The 22,182-nt window shown below is 47.7% G+C and overlaps 3 protein-coding genes across 8 annotated transcripts in view; 1 reads left to right on the forward strand and 2 right to left on the reverse strand.

Annotated features, from left to right (window-relative positions):
- yjefn3 (YjeF N-terminal domain containing 3) overlaps positions 1-11,461 on the reverse strand; it is a 90,512-nt gene extending 79,051 nt beyond the window's left edge. The window contains exon 1 of the mRNA XM_020497549.2: positions 11,194-11,461. Coding sequence (XP_020353138.1) covers positions 11,194-11,249 — 56 coding nt within the window. The 5' untranslated portion in view covers positions 11,250-11,461. The remainder of the gene's footprint in view (positions 1-11,193) is intronic.
- Positions 11,462-12,728: 1,267 nt separating this feature from the next.
- On the forward strand, positions 12,729-13,709 carry tssk6 (testis-specific serine kinase 6). The gene has a single exon (XM_020497611.2). The coding sequence runs from the start codon at positions 12,864-12,866 to the stop codon at positions 13,665-13,667; it is 804 nt and encodes a 267-aa protein (XP_020353200.1). The 5' UTR covers positions 12,729-12,863; the 3' UTR covers positions 13,668-13,709.
- A 1,691-nt stretch (positions 13,710-15,400) lies between these two features.
- The window catches only part of gatad2ab (GATA zinc finger domain containing 2Ab), a 32,485-nt gene continuing 25,703 nt past the window's right edge, over positions 15,401-22,182 (reverse strand). Inside the window, exons 4-11 of one of the 6 annotated variants that reach the window (XM_031786170.1) lie at positions 21,892-22,023; positions 21,726-21,800; positions 21,091-21,225; positions 20,331-20,510; positions 19,918-20,185; positions 19,335-19,744; positions 18,955-19,180; positions 15,401-18,496 (exon numbers count right to left, since the gene is read on the reverse strand). In XM_031786170.1, the coding sequence (XP_031642030.1) occupies positions 18,357-18,496; positions 18,955-19,180; positions 19,335-19,744; positions 19,918-20,185; positions 20,331-20,510; positions 21,091-21,225; positions 21,726-21,800; positions 21,892-22,023 (1,566 nt within the window). In that variant the 3' untranslated portion in view covers positions 15,401-18,356. Of the gene's footprint in view, positions 18,497-18,954; positions 19,181-19,334; positions 19,745-19,917; positions 20,186-20,330; positions 20,532-21,090; positions 21,226-21,725; positions 21,801-21,891; positions 22,024-22,182 lie in introns of all 6 variants that reach the window. The other 5 variants (XM_020498850.2, XM_020498849.2, XM_020498847.2 and 2 more) reach the window with 5 other exon arrangements.

Here is a 22,182-nt window from a genome sequence, read left to right on the forward strand (position 1 = left end):
TTTCTCATTCTCTCTTTCTCCCTGCCACCCTCCCTTTTCTCATTCTCTCTTTCTCCCTGACACCCTCCCTTTTCTCATTCTCTCTTTCTCCCTGCCACCCTCCCTTTTCTCCTTCTCCCTGCAATCCCTCCATTTTCTCCTTCTCCCTGCCACCCTCCCTTTTCCTTCTCTCTTCCTCCCTGCCACCTCCCTTTCTCCTTCTCCCTGCCACCCTCCCTTTTCTCCTCTCCCTGCCACCCTCCCTTTTCTCATTCTCTCTTCCTCCCTGCCACCCTCCCTTTTCTCATTCTCTCTTCTCCTGCCACCCTCCCTTTTCTCATTCTCTCTTCTCCCTGCCACCCTCCCTTTTCTCATTCTCTCTTCCTCCCTGCCACCCTCCTTTCTCCATTCTCTCTTCCTCCCTGCCACCCTCCTTCTTCCTTCTCCCTGCCACCCTCCCTTTTCTCATTCTCTTTCTCCCTGCCACCCTCCTTTTCATTCTCTCTTTCTCCCGTGCCACCTCCCTTTTTCTTCATTCTTCTCTTTCTCCCTGCACACCCTCCCTTTTCTCATTCTGCTCTTTCTCCTGGCCACCCGCCCTTTCTCATCTTTTTCCTCTGCCACCCTCCTTTCTCTTCTCTCTTTCTCCCTGCCCACCCTCCCTTTTCTCATGTCTCCATGCCACCCTCCCATTTCTCATTCTCTCCTTCTCCCCTGCCACCCTCCCTTTCTCCTTCTCTCTTCCTCCCTGCCACCCTCCCTTTTCTCCTTCTCCCTGCCCACCCTCCCTTTTCTCATTCTCTCTTTCCTCCCTGCCACCCTCCCTTTTCTCCTTCTCCCTGCCACCCTCCCTTTTCTCCTTCTCCCTGCCACCCTCCCTTTTCTCCTTCTCCCTGCCCACCCTCCCTTTTATCATTCTCCCTGCCACCCTCCCCTTTTCTCATTCTCCCTGCCACCCTCCCTTTTCTCATCTCTCTTCCTCCCTGCCACCCTCCCTTTTCTCCTTCTCCCTGCCCACCCTCCCTTTTATCCTTCTCCCTGCCCACCCTCCCTTTTCTCATTCTCTCTTCCTCCCTGCCACCCTCCCGTTTCTCCTTCTCCCTGCCACCCTCCCTTTTCTCTCTTCTCCCCTGCCACCCTCCCTTTTCTCCTTCTCCCTGCCACCCTCCCTTTTCTCCTACTCTCTTTCTCCCTGCCACCCTCCCTTTTCTCATTCTCTCTTTCTCCCCTGCCACCCTCCCTTTTCTCCTTCTCCCTGCCACCCTCTCTTTTTCTCATTCTCTCTTTCTCCCTGCCACCCTCCCTTTTCTCCTTCTCCCTGCCACCCTCTCTTTTCTCATTCTCTCTTCCTACCTTGCCACCCTCCCTTTTCTCATTCTCTCTTTCTCCCTGGCCACCCTCCCTTTTCTCATTCTCTCTTTCTCCCTGCCACCCTTCTTTTTCTCATTCTCTCTTCCTCCCTGCCACCCTCTCTTTTTCTCATTCTCTCTTCCTCCCTGCCACCCTCGCTTTTCTCATTCTCTCTTTCTCCCTGCCACCCTCCCCTTTCTCCTTCTCCCTGCCACCCTCCCTTTTCTCCTTCTCCCTGCCACCCTCTCTTTTTCTCATTCTCTCTTTCTCCCTGCCACCCTCCCTTTTCTCCTTCTCCCTGCCACCCTCTCTTTTCTCATTCTCTCTTCTACCTGCCACCTCCCTTTTCCTCATTCTCTCTTTCTCCCTGCCCCCTCCCTTTTCTCTTCTCTCTTTCTCCCTGCCACCCTCTCTTTTTCTCATTCTTCTCTTCCTCCTGCCACCTCCCTTTTCTCATTCTCTCTTTCTCCCTGCCACCCTCCCTTTTTCTCATTCTCTCTTTCTCCCTGCCACCCTCTCTTTTTCTCATTCTCTCTTCCTCCCTGCCACCCTCTCTTTTTCTCATTCTCTCTTCCTCCCTGCCACCCCTCGCTTTTCTCATTCTCTCTTTCTCCCTGCCACCCCTCCCCTTTCTCCTTCTCCCTGCCACCCTCCCTTTTCTCCTTCTCCTGCCACCCTCCCTTTCTCATTCTCTCTTCCTTCCCTGCCACCCTCCCTTTTCTCATTCTCTCTTTCTCCCTGCCACCCTCCCTTTTCTCATTCTCTCTTTCTCCCTGCCACCCTCCCTTTTCTCATTCTCTCCTTCTCCCTGCCACCCTCCCTTTCTCATTCTCTCCTTCTCCCTGGCCCACCCTCCCTTTTCTCATTCTCTCTTTCCTCCCTGCCACCCTCCCTTTTCTCCTTCTCCCTGCCACCCTCCCTTTTCTCATTCTCTTTCTCCCTGCCACCCTCCCTTTTCTCCTTCTCCCTGCCACCCTCCCTTTTCTCCTTCTCCCTGCCACCCTCCCTTTTCTCCTTCTCCCTGCCACCCTCCTTTTCTCATTCTCTCTTCCTCCCTGCCACCCTCCCTTTTCTCATTCTCCCTGCCACCCTCCCTTTTCTCTTTCTCTCTTCTCCCTGCCACCCTCCCTCTTCTCATTCTCTCTTTCTCCCTGCCACACTCCCTTTTCTCATTCTCTCTTTTCTCCCTGCCACCCTCCCTTTTCTCATTCCTCTCTTTCTCCCTGCCACCCTCCCTTTTCTCATTCTCTCTTTCTCCCTGCCACCCTCCCTTTTCTCATTCTCTCTTTCTCCCTGCCAACCCTCCCCTTTTTCTCCTTCTCTCTTTCTCCCTGCCACCCTCTCTTTTTCTCATTCTCCCTGCCACCCCTCTCTTTTCTCATTCTCTCTTCCTCCCTGCCACCCTCCCTTTTCTCATTCTCTCTTTCTCCCTGCCACACTCCCTTTTCTCATTCTCTCTTTCTCCCTGCCACCCTCCCTTTTCTCATTCTCTTTCTCCTGCCACCCTCCCTTTTCTCATTCTCTCTTTCTCCCTGCCACCCTCCCTTTTCTCATTCTCTTTCTCCCTGACACCCTCCCTTTTCTCATTCTCTCTTTCTCCCTGCCACCCTCCCTTTTCTCATTCTCTCTTTCTCCCTGCCACCCTCCCTTTTCTCCCTGCCACCCTCCATTTTCTCCTTCTCCCTGCCACCCTCCCTTTTCTCCTTCTCCCTGCCACCCTCCCTTTTCTCCTTCTCCCTGCCACCCTCCCTTTTCTCCTTCTCCCTTCCTCCCTGCCACCCTCCCTTTTCTCCTTCTCCCTGCCACCCTCCCTTTTCTCCTTCTCCCTGCCACCATCCCTTTTCTCCTTCTCCCTGCCACCCTCCCTTTTCTCATTCTCTCTTCCTCCCTGCCACCCTCCCTTTTCTCCTTCTCCCTGCCACCCTCCCTTTTCTCCTTCTCCCTGCCACCCTCCCTTTTCTCCTTCTCCCTGCCACCCTCCTTTTCTCCTTCTCCCTGCCACCCTCCCTTTTCTCATTCTCTCTTCCTCCCTGCCACCCTCCCTTTTCTCATTCTCTCTTCCTCCTGCCACCCTCCCTTTCTCATTCTCTCTTCCTCCCTGCCACCCTCCCTTTCTCCTTCTCCCTGCCACCCTCCCTTTTCTCCTTCTCCCTGCCACCATCCCTTTTCTCCTTCTCCCTGCCACCCTCCCTTTTCTCATTCTCTCTTCCCTCCCTGCCACCCTCCCTTTTCTCCTTCTCCCTGCCACCCTCCCTTTTCTCCTTCTCCCTGCCACCCTCCCTTTTCTCCTTCTCTCTTCCTCCCTGCCACCCTCCCTTTTCTCATTCTCTCTTCCTCCCTGCCACCCTCCCTTTTCTCATTCTCTCTTCCTCCCTGCCACCCTCCCTTTTCTCATTCTCTCTTTCTCCCTGCCACCCTCCCTTTTCTCATTCTCTCTTTCTCCCTGCCACCCTCCCTTTTCTCATTCTCTTCTCCCTGCCACCCTCCCTTTTCTCATTCTCTCTTTCTCCCTGCCACCCTCCCTTTTCTCATTCTCTCTTTCTCCCTGCCACCCTCCCTTTTCTCATTCTCTCTTTCTCCCTGCCACCCTCCCTTTTCTCATTCTCCATGCCACCCTCCCATTTCTCATTCTCTCCTTCTCCCTGCCACCCTCCCTTTTCTCATTCTCTCTTCCTCCCTGCCACCCTCCCTTTTCTCCTTCTCCCTGCCACCCTCCCTTATCTCATTCTCTCTTTCTCCCTGCCACCCTCCCTTTTCTCATTCTCTCTTTCTCCCTGCCACCCTCCCTTTTCTCATTCTCTCTCTCCCTGCCACCCTCCCTTTTCTCATTCTCTCTTTCTCCCTGCCACCCTCCCTTTTCTCATTCTCTCTTTCTCCCTGCCACCCTCCCTTTTCTCCTTCTCCATGCCACCCTCCCATTTCTCATTCTCTCCTTCTCCCTGCCACCCTCCCTTTTCTCATTCTCTCTTCCTCCCTGCCACCCTCCCTTTTCTCATTCTCTCTTTCTCCCTGCCACCCTCCCTTTTCTCATTCTCTCTTTCTCCCTGCCACCCTCCCTTTTCTCATGCTCTCTTTCTCCCTGCCACCCTCCCTTTTCTCATGCTCTCTTTCTCCCTGCCACCCTCCCTTTTCTCATTCTCTCTTTCTCCCTGCCACCCTCCCTTTTCTCCTTCTCCATGCCACCCTCCCATTTCTCATTCTCTCCTTCTCCCTGCCACCCTCCCTTTTCTCATTCTCTCTTCCTCCCTGCCACCCTCCCTTTTCTCATTCTCTCTTTCTCCCTGCCACCCTCCCTTTTCTCATGCTCTCTTTCTCCCTGCCACCCTCCCTTTTCTCATGCTCTCTTTCTCCCTGCCACCCTCCCTTTTCTCATTCTCTCTTTCTCCCTGCCACCCTCCCTTTTCTCATTCTCTCTTTCTCCCTGCCACCCTCCCTTTTCTCATTCTCTCTTTCTCCCTGCCACCCTCCCTTTTCTCATTCTCTCTTTCTCCCTGCCACCCTCCCTTTTCTCATTCTCTCTTTCTCCCTGCCACCCTCCCTTTTCTCATTCTCTTTCTCCCTGCCACCCTCCCTTTTCTCATTCTCTTTCTCCCTGCCACCCTCCCTTTTCTCATTCTCTTTCTCCCTGCCACCCTCCCTTTTCTCATTCTCTCTTTCTCCCTCCCACCCTCTCTCTCACTCATTCTCTTGTTCTACTGCGTTGAAAGCCTGGACACCCTGCTGAATGAAGTCGAATATAAACCAGACTCAGCAGTGTTCTGTCAAGGGTAGCTAAAGAAGACGGGAACTATCCAGAATTTAAACATTCATAAGAACAAAATCTCCCATCTCAGAAAATGTTGGGCAGCTGTGTCCCTCATTCCACCCTGCCCAGGGGACGGGGAACAGCTAGCTAGCTCTGCCCAGAATGGATGTACTGCTGTTGGCAAAGACAGTGTCCCTCTCCCTGTCTGCGGGTCTCTTAACCCTGCACACGATCAGCAGGCCACAGTAAACCAGAGACTGTATGAAAAACCAGATCAGAGAAGGCATCCTTTTTCACTCCCATAATTCAATTGAAGCCGGCCTATCTGCAGCTCCGCGCCCACCCACACCTAGACCCCCACAGCCCACCTCCTCACCCCTCACACCCTCTCACTTCAAACACAATAAATCAAGTGCTTGTTACACCTCATTTGACTTTAATGGCCTGCAACCATTACAGATGATACATCATCCCTCTTTCTGAGTTTCCACCCTCCTTCCCTCCTCCTCAGTCTCCATTATTACGTTTGGAACCACCTATAAATAAACCCCTCAGCTCAGCCGCCCCTCAGTCACACAGAGAAATTGAGCTTTACAGCAGTTGCTGCCAATGTGGCAACGAACAGGAGGCAAGCCAGAGGAATAACAATCAGGCCTTTGCTGCAGTCGATACAGATGGACAAGACAGACTGATGGACAGGCAGGCAAAGCTGTCTGGGACAGCAGTGTTACGCAGGTCGACTGGCTCTGACACAGAGAGAGAGAGACAGAGAGAGAGACAGAACTAGCCAAGCCGATTACACTGACAACACTCCACTCTAAACAACATCTATCATTGCCATCACATATCCCTCCCATCCTCGAAGATAGTTGCTATGACAATAACAGTTCCGGTGGTCAGGACTGTACAATGCTGGTCCGACCAATCAGAATCCATTCTCCAAGACTGTTTTGATCAGGGGGACTGGAATATGTTCTGGGTTGCCGTGGATTGATGTCAGTCTTGTCGGGAAACTGAAGGAGAGAGATGCTGCTGATAAACATGGAAAGTTGACCGGGGACAATTGTATAGTTAAACAGTACAAATACGACATACGCAGATCGATCAAGATGGCGAAACAAAGGTATAGGGGAAAAGTGGACGAGAAAAACCGGCGGGTCAGGCATGAGGCGTATGTGGCAGGGACTTCTAACGATCACGGATTACAAAAGGATCGCCAGGCACGTTGCGGACAACAACACCACCCTACTGGACGAGCTTAAAATATTTTTCTCATGCTTCGAGCAAAACGACTCTTCACTGCCGAGAGAGAGAGAGCCCCTGAGGACAATGAGGGCTACGTACTGACGGTCTCCACGGAGGACGTCTGGAAGTCACTGAAACATGTCAACCCTCGCAAGACTGCTGGCCCAGATGGCATTCCTAGCCGCACCCTCAGAGCATGTGCTGACCAGCTAGCTGTTGGGTTGCGTTTTCAGACATTTTCAATCTGTCTCTAGCTCAGGCCGTTATCCCCACCTGCTTCAAGTCATGCACTGTCATCCCCGTGCACAAGAAAGGGAAAGTAACTGAACGACTACCGACCCGTAGCACTCACTTCCGTCATCATGAAGTACTTTGAGAAGCTAGTCAAAGACCACATCATCTCCTCCCTCGCCGACACACTCGACTCTCTCCAATTCACCTACCGTCCCGACAGATCCTAGGACTACGCAATAGCCATTGCACTGCACACTGCCCTCATCCACCTGATCAAAAGGATTGTATGTGAGGGAGCTCGACTACAGCTCGGCCTTCAATACCATAGTGCCCTCTAAGCTCACGGCCCTGAACTCCTCCCTATGCACTGGGTCCTGAACCTTACGCAACATTACCTCCTCCACACTGATTCTCAACACAGGGCCCCACAAGGATGCGTCCTAAGTCCCCTCCTGTACTCCCTGTATACCCACTGAGTGGCCTCACACAGGTCCAACTCCATCATCAAGTTCGCTGACGACACGACAGTAGAAGGCCTGATTACCAACAACAACGAGATGACCTACACGGAGGAGGCATTATGACCGTGTGGTGCTAGGTAAACAACCTCTCCCTCAACATCAGTAAAACAAAGGAGCTGATTGTGGACTTCAGGAGGAACCAGGCTGGGCACGCCTCCATCCTCCGAGGAGCTGAAATGGTCAAACCTCCAGGACACCAGGAGGATGAAGAAATTGGTGTTGCAGGAAGACCAAGAAGGTCATCAGGGACCCCAGCCACAGACTGATGGAAGCGGGGAGAACACTGGCAGTATAGGAGCATCATGGTAAAAACGGAAAGACTGGCCAATAGCTTCTACCCCCAGATTATCAGGCAGCTGAATAAGCACCCTAGATATCAAAATGTTTACATTTGAGTCATTTAGCAAACACTCTTATCCAGAGCGACTTCCAGGAGCAATTAGGGTTAAATGTCTTGCTCAAGGGGACAGAGATTTGTTTCACCTAGCCAACTCGGTGATTCAAACCAGTGACCTTTCAGTTACTGGCCCAACACTCTTAACCGCTACGCTACCTGCCGCCCCACTACCTGCTTCCCCCTGTCCCCCAAGACCCCCCCGCTGCTCCCCCTACGGTTTTCCTCGCCCTCAACTGACATCTTCCTTGCCTCCACCCAAATGGTCATTTATCATGTTACAGTTGTAAATACAGTATATTATTATTATTATTATTATTATTTCATTCCCTTCCCTTTGACCTGCACTGTTGTAACGGAGCTTAAGGTTTTCACTGTACCCTGCATTTATATCTGTAACCCTGTGCATGCAACTAATAAACTCTCCAAATCTTATAATAATATAGAAAACAATGGATATGTAAAATATACATCACGCACTACATAATGCAACCTATCCCTATGCATTATGAAGGGAGTTATTGGTGTTTGGTAAATGAACCACTCATCAGCATGGTTATGTGAGTGGCTGTTTCCCTGCAGTATACCTAAAGCCCAGAGGTAAGGAGTATAAAAGCAGTGTAATCTGTTACTGGCATGGCTTCATATAGCTTCATTAACAGCATTATCCTGCACAGGCAGCAAACAACCAGGGGAGATCAGTGAGACTGGAGCTCTCTCTCCAGGGTAATTCTCTACTCTATGAGGCTCACGTCTGGAAGGCAGTGGCACTACAGGACTCATTACAATGAGTGTGTTAGAAAGAGTGGCAATTAGGTTTACCATAGGGGACATGGACAATGTTGAGACAACATCACTCTGAGGCTGAAAGACTGACACTAGTGAATGTGAGGATAATGTAAACCAATCTCACTAGTCAAGTTCATTACATGCTAATGCAGACTAAATGAATACAGCATGGCAAGTAATGCATATCAATGGGCTGTCAGCTACACTAAATATACAAAAGTATGTTGACACCCCTTAGTGGATCCGGCTATTTCAGTCACACCCGTTGCTGACTGGTGTATAAATATGAGCACACAGCCATGCAATCTCCTTAGACAAACATTGGCAGTAGAATGGCCTTACTGAAGAGTTCAGTGACTTTCAACGTGGCACTGTCATAGGATGCTACCTTTCCAACCAGTCAGTTCATCAAATTTCTGCCCCGCTAGAGCTGCCCCGGTCAACTGTAAGTGCTGTTATTGTGAACGTCTAGGAGCAACAAGGGCTCAGTCGTGAAGTGGTAGGCCACACAAGCTCACAGAACGGGACCACCGAAATGCGTAAAAATCGTCTGTCCTCGGTTGCATTACTCACTACCGAGTTCCAAACTGCCTCTGGAAGCAACTTCAGCACAATAACTGTTTGTCGGGAGCTTCATGAAATGGGTTTCCATGCCTGAGCAGCCACACACAAGCCTAAGATCACCATGTGCAATGCCAAGCGTCGGCTAGAGTGGTGTAAAGCTTGCCGCAACTGGACTCTGGAAACGCATTCTCTGAAGTGATGAATCACGCTTCACCATCTGGCAGTACGACGGACGAATCTGGGTTTGGCGCTACCTGCCCCAATGCATAATGTATTTTCTTGTTTCAGCATGACAATGCCCTCTTGCACAAAGCGAGGTCCATACAGAAATGTGTCAAGATTGGTGTGGAAGAACTTGACTGGCCTGCACAGAGCTCTGACCTCAACCCCTTCGAACACCTTTGGGATGAATTGGAACGCCGACTGCAAGCCAGGCCTAATCGCCAAACATCAGTGCCCGACCTCACTAATGCTTGTGGCTGAATGGAAGCAAGTCCCCGCAGCAATATTCCAACATCTAGTGGAAAGCCTTCCCAGAAGAGTGGAGACTATTGTAGAAGCAAAGGGGGGACCAACTCCATATGAATGACCATGATTTTGGAATGAGATTTTCGACCAGCAGGTGTCCACATGCTTTCGGTCATGTAGTGTATCAGGCCAGTAGCGGTGACAGTGACAGACCAACCTCATATGTTTCATGCCAAGCTAATACATACAAATTAATACAAATAGAATGTCTGTTGGTAATGCATATGAATGAGCCATAGCTATCAAGGCTGGTGACAGTGTGACAGGCCATCAGGACATAAAGACCAGACACAGGGGTGTGACAGTGACAGGGAGGGTAGAAATCTCCCCAGCATCCATACATTAAGCCTGTAATATCCCCATTGTGTTATATCCAACACCATGTAATTGACCATGTTCCTCACTGACTGCATGGTGCCAGTATGTGTCAGTCAGTGTGTGTGCGCGCATTTGTGTTAGTGTGTGTGTGTGTCTATGTGCAGCGTGTGTTCGCGCAAGCCCTCTCTGTGTGGACTATGAGGACATGTGGCTGAGTGCAACCTGTTGTGTTGCCCACCGCCAGGTACCATTGTCATGGTGTTATGTAATGGACTGATTAACTAACAGGGCCGATTTACAAGTGACGAAATGACATTAGGATGGCAGCAGGGACATGGTCAGCATAACAACACTGAATTAAACATGAATAGCTGACTCAATCACAGAAACCGTCATTATAATTCAATCAGGCATCTTGATCCCGCTAAGGAGGAAAGGAGGAGAGAGAATGGACCTAGCTAGAAAACTCGCAGCAGATTTTCTGGGATTGATTTCTGTTTTTTTGTGTGTGTGTGTGGGGGGGGGGGGGGGGGGGTCCATAGTCTCTGCCGAAGTCTTATCAATGTCAACGCCAGGTCGCAATTGTAAATGAGAACTTGTTCTCAACTGGCCTACCTGGTTAAATAAAGGTGAAATAAAAAATAAAACATGTACTAAAAGCAATGCTCAAAGATCAATGTATGCAAATTGTCTTTAGAGAAACCATTTGATATTCATATATTCATTCATTATAATGTAAATGATAGAAAACATTATCCTAGGGGATTTGCTCATGCAACACCTCTATAGCCCTACCTACGCACTGTAGCCTATGCATCCTCTGTGTCAAGTCACAATAGGGAGCCAAAGGTTTGTGGACACACGTTAATCTTATCCATCATCATCTTTCATTCCGACACAGAGTGTAGGTAATTACAAATCAGCCTGGAACTTTGTCTTCTGTCTTAGACAGACAAGGGATCGCCGGCAGGTGATTACACATCCTGCTCCTCAACAGTACCTGACAGGCAGGCAGAAAAATCAAGCACCAGCAGGTGTCATTGCAGCCTTGATTTGAGCCCCTGATCTCTTTCTCAGACACTGTCTTGTTTGCTCTCTTTTTTTTTCCTCACGCGCTCTCTTTCACACACACACACACACACACACACACACACACACACACACACACTGATGTGGAGGGCAGAGATAGAAATATGAGTTGGTGCGACAGGTTCCGTTATCTGTTGCATAAGTAAGGTGAATGAATGCAGCCTTGGCAGGACTGCTCTGGACACCTGTCTCTACACAGAGAACCTCTCTGGATGGAAAAACTGCGTCACACACCCAACTTTATGTCTACAACATAAAAACATGCACAAGTGCTCATACGCCATCAGCGATCAAAGGTCAGTTCATATTTATAAGCAGAATGTGCAAAATAGAGTTCACAAGCCATAATAAAAGTTGTAAACTACTGAGGGTATTGGAGAATTTAAGTGAATTGAGAGCAGGAATAGCTGTGTTGTCCTGATTTTGTTGGTGCCTACCTGAGATAGCGCAGGGGCTCAATGGTCTCCGCCGGTTCAGTCGAGCTGTGGTTCATCTTGTCAGCCTGGGAGAATTCAGCACAGAAGAAGATGGGAAGAATGAGTTGCACTGCTTTACAGAATACACTCTTGTTCTCTCTCTAAATGCCTGCTATCTCCCACTCAGAACCTTCCTCTCTCTCTCTCTGGCTCCTGTTCTCTCTCTCTGTGATGAAACCGGCTAGCTGTTTGTATCAGTAGCCCTTCTCTAGACGAGGCAGCCAATTATGAGGCAGGGAGACACGGGAGTAGCCAGCTTATTGGCCCAGCCTTCGGTGAGTCATAGCAGCTCAGTCAGCCAGAAAGTGGCTGAACCAACAAACCCTCTGTGGAGAAACTGGAGCAGAGTGGGGAATGACTCAAAGCTCTGCAAGTGGCACTCACACACAATAACAATGCCAATCACTTTATAGAGGAGGCAGGAAATGCATTTGGATTTAGATAGAATTGTACCTATTTGCTGGCATTGAGCATAATATAACATTCACAATGTCATATGTACAGTATATTCTAAAATACCAGATAAATGTATTGCATTTAATTCATTTATGGTTTCATCTGCATTGCCTGAAACTTGAAATAGATGGGATTTGACATCAGGTTTAAATGTGTTTAAAGCATCAAAGAGAAGTTTTTTTTTAAATATAAGGGAAATCCCCAACAGCACACATACACACAGCCACACATTATGCATGCAAGTGTATGACACAGACACACGCACAACCTCCATAAGCAAAATTGTATTTAGTATAGTTCATTTGCACAACTCTTGCCAATAGCTGCCAAGCCAAGGGCTGCAGCTCCTAACTGGGTCATGTTAACAAACAATAGCTCACATTCTTCAGGAAAGGTCAGTGCTGCGCTCAACATTCTAGCCTGTTTGTTCAGCGTTCTAGCAGGCCTGCTCTATAAAGTCTGCTCATTTTATGAACAATTGAAAGGCCAGTTTTTTTTATCCGTTTGTAGAGTGGTGAGTGACAGGACAATGGGAAGACACTCTTCTGGACACCAATTTTAAGGTCAATTTAGATTGGACTACATCCTTTTTGTTCCTCCTATTGAGTTATGTAAGCCCTTGTTAAAAAGGAACCCCAAACAGCTGTACCAGTATATTTTTTGAGAGAGAGAGAGGTGGATAAGGCGAAGGAGATTATTGGTGCAGTCTGCCATCCTGAGGTCATATGAAGACATTACAGCCAACAGTATCCAATTATCGGAAGCCTACTCTAGATGATGGAATAGAACTGTCATTTTGCTTAATTTCATACAGCTAAATAGTCCAAATAAGGTGATAGAAATCTAGTTATTGTTCAGATGCAATAAATCATAGCACGAATATAGTACTGAAAGAGAGGAGGACTACAGTAGCCTAGGCCTGCCACTGAAGCTTAGCGACCCTCAGAATGTCGTCACGGTTTGTCACAATGTCGTCATAATGCAAGCGCAAACACGCCCGTGACCTTATCAATAAGTGTATCTAGTATATCACAACGTTGTCACCCCCACCTGAGAAACATCCTAACGTTCCTCAAATTGGTCGAAGAGCTTGTGACCACTCGGGGTTTATTCCCTGATGGAGCAGCAGCAAGACAAATTTTGAAGAGCAGTAAGTCAACCATACCTTTTTGAAAATGTACACAGAGAAAGTTCTGCGCGAGATGGGCTACAAGTTGGGAGCAACAATCGGCGAGGGAAGCTACTCCAAAGTGAAATTAGCCAGCTCCCAGAAACACAATTCTGAGGTGGCCATAAAAATTGTGGACCGCAAAAAGGCTCCCCACGACTTCGTCCACAAGTTTCTACCCAGGGAGCTGACACTTTTGAGGGGAGTGAGACATAACAATATTGTACATGTGCACGAATTCATTGAGGTTTGCAACGGCCGACTATACATAGTGATGGAGGCGGCAGCGACGGATCTTCTCCAGAAAATCCAAGAGGTCAATTCCATCCCAATAGCCCAAGCCAAGACCATGTTTTCCCAGATTGTCAGCGCTGTGAACTATCTCAATCAAAACAACATCGTCCATCGGGACATGAAATGTGAGAATGTGCTGCTGACTAGGGACAACCAAGTAAAGATCACAGACTTTGGTTTTGGGAGGTTTGCTAAGGGCTACCCTGAGCTGAGCAGCACCTACTGTGGTTCAGCGGCCTACGCCCCACCGGAGGTACTCCTCGGAGTTCCATACGACCCTAAGAAATATGATGTGTGGAGCTTGGGTGTGATTCTCTATGTCATGGTCACTGGGTGTATGCCGTACGACGATTCCAATGTCAGCAAACTCCCGCGGGCTCAGCGCAAGGCCTTGGTCTACCCGGACGACGTCACCGTGGAAGAGCCATGCCAGCAGTTAATTGCCTATCTGATGCAGTTCAGCCCTTCTAACCGCCCGACAATCCAACAGGTGGCAGAGCAGTCTTGGTTGCAATAAGCAAGAGGCCAGGACAATGTGAGTGATTAAATCATGTGCAATTGAAAATCTCTTGACTTTCGTTTGTTCCCCATGTAGGCTAATAAAAGTTATTAGGGGTCAGCTGCTGGAAATATTGTAGGTCTAGCCTACTAATAATACTGATAATATGCTATTCACATGTAGCCTATTCATCACGGACAGTGATTTTACATTCTCAAACAATACAATGGTATAAGTAGACTCGGGCTCTCCAGAGGGTAGTGAGGTCTGCACAACGCATCACCGGGGGCAAACTACCTGCCCTCCAGGACACCTACACCACCCGATGCTACAGGAAGGCCATAAAGATCATCAAGGACATCAACCACCCGAGCCACTGCCTGTTCACCCCGCTGTCATCCAGAAGGCGAGGTCAGTACAGGTGCATCAAAGCTGGGACCGAGAGACTGAAAAACAGCTTCTATCTCAAGGCCATCAGACTGTTAAACAGCCACCACTAACATTGAGTGGCTACTGCCAACACACTGTCAACGACACTGACTCTACTCCAGCCACTTTAATAATGGGAATTGATGGGAAATGATGTAAATATATCACTAGCCACTTTAAACAATGCTACCTTATATAATGTTACTTACCCTACATTATTCATCTCATATGCATACGTAGATACTGTACTCTATATCATCGACTGCATCCTTATGTAATACATGTATCACTAGCCACTTTAACTATGCCACTTTGTTTACATACTCATCTCATATGTATATACTGTACTCGATACCATCTACTGTATCTTGCCTATGCTCCTCTGTACCATCACTCATTCATATATCCTTATGTACATATTCTTTATGCCCTTACACTGTGTATAAGACAGTAGTTTTTTGGAATTGTTAGTTAGATTACTTGTTCGTTATTACTGCATTGTCGGAACTAGAAGCACAAGCATTTCGCTACACTCGCATTAACATCTGCTAACCATGTGTATGTGACAAATAAAATTTGATTTGATTTGAGACCAAAAACGCTGCAATCTAAAAGGAAAACATTCAATAGTTCATAGGTCTGGCTACTCTGCCTAGCCTACTTTTTTCTGCCATTCATAATGAACACACATGAAGCAAACCGTTCACTGATTAACTGTTAACCTGGCAACTGTCCTGTTGAAACAGAAAACGGTCTAATTCCATGGTAACAATATCTGTAGGTTAGTTTACACCTGTAAATCAAAAAAGGATGACAGATGCACTGGCCGCGTTGTCTACACAGGCACACACCACGGTAAGAGACGCAGGTCTCTTACCGTGAGCCAGAAACATGCTCACAAAGCGAACCCAAGAACGCACGGCAAGTGGAAAGATACTCTGCTTTGGAGCGGCATGACCAGACGGCCAACACGTACCTCTCCAAAATGGCGAGTATTTTACGCACACCTATGCGGTCTTACTATTGATGGAAAATGTGGATTCTATGCTGAATTCTAAATCATGCCTTTAGATCATTTATGAATAGACTCTTGGGCAATTTCAATGACGTATGTGAGTGGTATAACACATACTAAATCCCCGATGACCTTTTATATGGCTTTGAAAAGGGCAGGGCAATAAGCCTGATCATGGTATAATTAAACTACAGGGTAATCTAATTCGTTTTTGTATAGGCCTACAAAAATCATTAAAACATTTTAGTCTGGAAAAGTCATTCAAATCAACATAAAATCTATAACAAAGCCTGGACTAAAAAGGAAAAGGGGTTAAATTGTTTATTTTTTACTTGATAGAGCAAGAAAACAATTCTAAACAAATAGGAACTTTTTTTTGGGGGTGAGGCGCTACACGGTAAACAGTGCAAGCACCCCTGATAAAACGGAATGGTGTTAGTCGTCAAACAGCAGTAGTCAGGACAGCACACTAATGGCTGCTGCACCTGCAGCCTGGAACCGGGCTGTCTACCAGATAGACAGAGGACTCATCTTTATATCTGTGCCATTATAGCATGGACAGCACCATTGAGGCTATCTCCATTTTGAAGTAGTCAATTAATTTTCTTCACGATTAGCTGATCCCTCCTGATAACCCGGTTGGACATGTCACCAGGAGGGATCAGCCAATTATGTTGGAAGTCCCACTGAGTTGACTACATTAAAATGGTGGAAGCCCTCAATGGCGCTGTGCATGCTAATACAGCCTTTTGGCGACTTAGAGGCCTCGATCATTCTCTATGCCTGGAACGCATGCCAAGGACCCCAACCATCATGGCTCTGAGCAGGGCTCCAGAAGATGAACAGGCAAATCTCAAATGACACCCTATTCCCCATATAGTGAACTGTTTTTACCCAAAGCCCTATTAAGTAGTGAACTATATGGCAAATATGTTAGAGATGAAAGCCCATTTATCTCTCTGAAATCTCATAATAGGGTAGGTATGGGGGGGGGGGGGGAATCTATAACAATGGGAGATTAGCCAAATTGCTTGGTGGTTACAGAAAAATGGGATTCATATGAAAAGGACAAGCTGGGGAGTTGCTGTATACCAGCACTTTATTAATTAACACTTACGGTGTCTCATTGTTAACACAAACACACTTGGTTTATCCAGAGGTCTGGTACACCACACACACTGCTATCAAAACGTATTAAATCAGGGGAAAGCATGTACTCCACATTTGTTGGAGGGGGGAAAAAAATAAATTGTGGCAGCACAAGATAGAACCTAAATTCAAAGCATTGTTTGATAATTTCCTTTCAGTTTAATTTCTATTAGGCCACTGAACTATTGTGTAGCTCTGAACCATGTTTGGATACAGAAGCTCGACCTCATAAGACCTCATACTGACACAGCACCGTCTTATTCCTTCTGAGAGGGAGCTTTGTAAGCATGGTGCATATTTCAACACTTTCTTACCCTGTACTGCACCACCTATATAAATGCAATACCGCTGGCATTTCCACCAGATGGGCTAGCAAGCTAGCTAATTAAGGGATCTGACATAACTCATACTCTCCCTTGTAAAAGAAAACAGAAATAAAAGTATAAATGTTTCTAGGGTTTCGCATAACTACATTCTGAAAGCTGTCCAGCTTTTTAGACCAATGAATGGGCTCGTAGAAAACACTGGACACAAGAAAATAATCTAAAGTGGAGATCCATTGGAACTGAGGGCATAAGCATACATCTTAACTAGTGACCCTATAAATATACCCAGACACAGCATGTGTCTGTAAGAAAAGTTATGTCCCACAATCTATGACTAAAAGCAAAATGGCTTCATAAAATGAAGTCCCTTTCCCCTCCCCTTTTGCATTTCAGAAAAAAAGCACATCCTGTCTATTTTGAACATCAAGGATTTAAAACAAGAGTAGAATGAAAGGATAATTTGGGCTGCACTATTTCTTTGGAAGGCTCCATTTTTAGTTTTTAATATTTTTTTTTATACCATTTACAAGAATAGTCCTCCCACAATGTGTTCCGTGTTTGTACATATTAAAAAAGTTAAGTTAGTTACTTAATCCTTTTTCAGCTTAGAAAACAAAGTCTTTCAAAATGAAACACTAAACCAACAGATGTAAAACCACCTCAACAGTAACGTTACCTTTCAAACAAACAGAGACCTCCACAAAAGAGTCCAATTCCAAAATAGAAGGGAGCAGAATCTTTTGACTTATAAAAAAAACAAAAAATATTCTAACATTCAGCCATACAAAATAACCAGACACACTCCGGGCTGCTCCTCTGTTCTGCACACCGTCGGTTCAAAGACAAGGCAGTCTATTCTGTGGATAGATTTTGTTCTTCTTCCAAAAGTCTTCTTTTTTTTTTTTGCAAAGCTGAAGCTATTTTAGTATTCCTTGAATGGTCCTCTAGGCTCACACCTTGATCACACCGATAGTCATTGCGCAAATTAGTACGCAGCATCATCTGGATATGTGTGCAACAAAAATTCAACATTCACCATCTGCTACCATTTCTGTCAAGCTGTCTATGCATACAGTTTGACGCATAAGTTAAATCCAACATATGCACCACACAGAATGCACTGAAACTGCCTCTGCAACGCAATGCTGCAAGGCAAACGCAGCGTTCCATTGGAAATGAATGTACTTCTGGTGTAACAAAATGCAATAACACCGTCGGTGTGATCGAGGCATCGACCACAGTCCCTGCCACGACATCTGTCTGTCTGCAGTCTTGTGCCACCAGCCATGCCAGGCTACCACTGAGGCCAGAGAGAGACCCGGTCCTGGCTCTCCCAGGTAGAAGGGGGAGATGAAGTAAGGCGCATCATTCACAGTGGACAATGTTGACGGTCGCGTCACCTGGATAGTCAATCAGAGCCAAAGACACAGCTGGACTGGGACATCCCTCCCTCTCGGTGTGAATGTGTGAAGATCAAAACTGACCAGGAAAGGAAGCGAGGCACCATAAATGTTTGAGATTGATTAAGTCCATGCCACCCTTTTAGATGTAGCATCTCTCAGAGCCCTGTAGTCTCCAGTACAACACCAGTGTGCCACACTAGAACTGAAGACTCACAGGAAGATAGATGGCGGAGGGAGAGAACATAAGGAGAGGTGCGTTTTAGTTTTTATTTCATTGGTCAATGGTAGATTATGTGAAATTGTTTTCCAGAGAGGAGTCCTTTGTTAAATTGATAATGAGTGACTATTATTCAGATTAATAATAAGGGTTGATAGAGGGGTTGTGTTATTTCCATGTGTTGGCTGTCTGGGAGATGGAGCGGGAGGGGATCATGTCCAGGAGGTACTCTCTCTGGCGCTCCAGGTTGGCGGAGGTGGTGGTCTTGTTGACAGACAGGCTGGGGTTCACATATGCCATGGTCACACCTGGAAGGAGACGATAACCACAGCAGTGAGTACACAGGACTGGAACCAGGGAAACAAACAGGAAACATCTCAAACACCCTCTACCATCCTTTAGCCTGTCTGCAGCCATTACAGCAAAAATCAAGAGCACACATTTTTTTATTGGAATGAATGGATTCTACATTTTAAAACACACAAATGAGTCTGATCCACCACCAGAGGAAAGGCAAAGAGAGAGAAAGGGGCAGCTAGCTAAAGCCTATCTACATCTCAGACTAATAGTCACCCCATTTGTATTGATTTATTTAACTAGGCAAGCATACAGTCACCCCATTGAGGTAGTAATGCACCTTCCACAACCTTTTGTGACACTAGAATGTATTTTAGGTCGTCAGGGAGAGAGAGAAGAGGAGAAAGGAGAGAAAAAGAGAAGCAGGTGAGGACAGGGTCTTGTCTCTGTCCTGTAGAGGTTCATCTACCTGAGTTCCCGGTGGTCTGCTTCCTCCAGGCGTTGGGGTTGGCCGAGGGGTTACTGCTGCTGCCCTTTGTCCCCTGCGCCGGGCGCATGGCATGCTTACCTGGCCTACTGGCCAGTGCGGCCGCCGTCACAGCGTTCTGCAGCTGCTGAGAGGATGTGGGGAACGAGTGACTGACACCGCGAGACCCCACCGCCTGCTGCACACTACGGGACAGTTGACCAGGGCTCTGAGAGGGGGAGGGAGAAAATATAAAGTTTAGTAACCAATGTGTTAATATAATTTAAAAGGATGCCACTGTTTTTTTAAGGTATCAAAATGTACAGACAAGCTTCCCCTTTCGTACAAGTTAGTTGTGTGTAGTGTTGCGTCCCAGTGCTGACCTGCTTGATGGAGGAGTGGTGGCGGGCCACAGGCGTGCCTCTATGCTGCTGCTGAAGTTGGGCTCTGGCCTGCTTGTACTGCTGTGACACCAGCACGTGCTGCTGGTGCTCACTCTTCATCCCAGAGGAAGAGGAGGGTGTTTTGGAGACAGGAGAGGCGGCCTGATGGAGGATGCGCTGCTCTATCTCCTGCTCCTGCTGCAGGGCCTTGACGAAGGCCGCCTTCAGCCGGTTTGTGTGCTCTGCCTTCAGGGCCTTCTTCAGGTTGGACGACATGCAGTGGTCGCACAGGACGGGGCCGCTCTTCTCCGAGCGCCAGCGCGACGTGAAGTCAGTCTTGCACTGGGCGCAGGTGTGCGGCTCCTCGGGGACGGGGGTCTCCGGGGCAACAGACTGACCCTGCTGCTTGCCTGAGAGAAAAACAGAAAAAAGTGACATGCCAGTATTACGTACCTTATGCCAGCAGCTTTCAAATAGAGCAAGGGAGGTAGAATGAAGAGATTAGCTACTACTACTACCATAAAAAGCGTATAAAACTGCTGATGCAAGGAAACAATATTTCTGAATGAAAGTTTTAACTCACCCCGTCCCAGTGTGTCCAGCAGGTTCTGCACCACCTCCTCCAGGCCCACCAGGTAGATGAACTCGTTGTTGGCTGCTGATGGCAAGAAGTTGAATTCGGGGGCGGGAGGTTTGGGAGGAGGGATATCCAGCAGGGTCTTCTCCAGCTGCTTACGCAGAGCCAGCTTGGCAGCCGCCTGGCGAGCAGCCGGAGACTCATTGGCCTGGACCGTAGACACACTGCTGCCCATCCCGGCCTGGGATGTCACGGACGAGCCCTTCTGAGAGCCCTGTGGAACAGAGACACATATTAGTCAAGATGAAAAGCGATGGAGAAGTAATGCTGTTGGAAGTCGAAGGGGTCTTAATGTAAAATGCTGGCCAGTACATTTAGTGACCTGTGTTTCTGACTGTCCTGGGTGATCGTGGTCTGACCTGTGGTATGTTGACCAGGACGTTGGTGTTTGGGACGTTGGCTACCCTGATGAGGCCCTGCTGGATGATCCTCTGGCCCTGCACCTGGACGTTGGGGACCGAGGCTCTGGGGGCCAGCAGCAGGGGAGGAGGGCCCGACCCAGAGTGCTGCTGCTGCTGCTGCCGCAGGGACGCGATCTGCTGGGGAGATACCGCGATGGGCTGACAACGTCACACACACACGCAGGAAGATAGGGTACGGCATGGACATAAGGGAGAGGGGAGTCACACACACATGGAGAGGGACAGAGGCAGGAGAGGGCGTAGAGAGAGAGATTGAGAGAAGATATGCAAAATATAATTGTAAAATGAATTTACTGGAAAAGACTGACAAGCGTGTGTTATGCATTTGGTCTATTGGTTGCAGAGAGTTCACATCCAAGGAATTTGTTTAGAAAGCAGCATAAAAATGTGAAAATATACACTGAATATGCAGAGAATGTTAGAATTCGTATTTCTTAATTTTTTAAAGTCAGTTAAGAACAAATACTTATTTACAATGACAGCCTACCGGGGAACAGTGGGTTAACTGCCTTGTTCAGGGGCAGAATGACATATCTTTACCTTGTCAGCTCGTGGGTTCGATCTAGCAACCTTTCAGTTACTGGCCCAACGCTCTAAACACTAGGCTACCTGCCTTATTAATAACTGACATTGCACAAGTACCAAAGGGGCATACTCAACAGACAACAACAAAAGTATGTTTAAAAAAGGTAAGTACCAGAGTATAAGTTACCTGCGCCCCTCTGACCAGGGGTGGCATGGTGGTCTGGGAGTTCTGCTTGGACGGGACATGCTGCCCACCCCGGACTAATGGAGGAGGGATCACTGTGCCTGAGCTACGGACTGACGACACCTGGACACAAAAACAACAGGGTTTACACACAACACAACCACATGATGAACCCATACCCATACGATGAGGACGATTCCCAACTCAAGAGCCACACGTGTAACTCAGACCTTTGCCATTAAATCACGATTTAGCCAATGAGATTTGCCCATGAAAGCGTCACATGATCAGTGTTGACATTTGCTAGCAAGTGGCCAGTCCCTGTCATGTCATATTTAAAAATCGTTTTGTCAAGTCACATACAGTAAATGCTAAACAGAGCCATTTCACATCAGCTGTAGTGTGTCACCGCTAACTGCGTGTGATTACCTCAGACAGCACAGCATGGTTGAACAGATGACACACTGACAACAAGCTAGAACAGAGAGCTTGAATGTGCTTAGTGGCTGAATGGATGCACTGGTATACTATTACAAGGAGCGTGAATGTATGGTACACAACAGAAGCAATGTACATCCGTATGATTGTATTGTGTAGTGGTGGTGAGCAGTAGCTGCCTGTACCTGTAGCACTCCTTTGCCTGATGTCATGCTGCCTCTGACCAGAGGTGGAGGAGTGGCTACAGAGCCAGAGGTTGGCTGGAAGAGAGAGAGACCAGACTATTCATGGCAATCTAGGGGTTTAGCGCAAACAGTGTGTGTGTGTGTGCGCGCGCATTTGTTTAGATACCTTCTGTACAGTGCTCTCCTTCTGTGTCTGGCTCTGTCGTAGTTTCTTCAGCAGCACCAGCTTGGCCTCCTGTAGTCTCAGCTCCTCCATCAACTGTTTGATGATGCACTCCCTCTCATCTGGCCTGCTCTTCTACACAAGGGAAGACAGCAGGGGGTCATACACACAACTACATTAGAATGTATTTGCATCCGTGGTAGATAAAGAAACATTGTGAATAGTACAAAGGAGAGGAGTCGCTGTGTGTGTGTGTGTGTGTGTGTGTGTGTGTGTGTGTGTGTGTGTGTGTGT

The sequence above is a fragment of the Oncorhynchus kisutch genome, linkage group LG13 (assembly GCF_002021735.2).
Source record: "Oncorhynchus kisutch isolate 150728-3 linkage group LG13, Okis_V2, whole genome shotgun sequence".
In the NCBI taxonomy this organism is placed as follows: domain Eukaryota; kingdom Metazoa; phylum Chordata; class Actinopteri; order Salmoniformes; family Salmonidae; genus Oncorhynchus; species Oncorhynchus kisutch.

Excerpts from the sequence above, each read along its gene's own strand:
- tssk6 (XM_020497611.2), top strand. The coding sequence starts at position 12,864 with ATGTACACAGAGAAAGTTCTGCGCGAGATGGGCTACAAGTTGGGAGCA.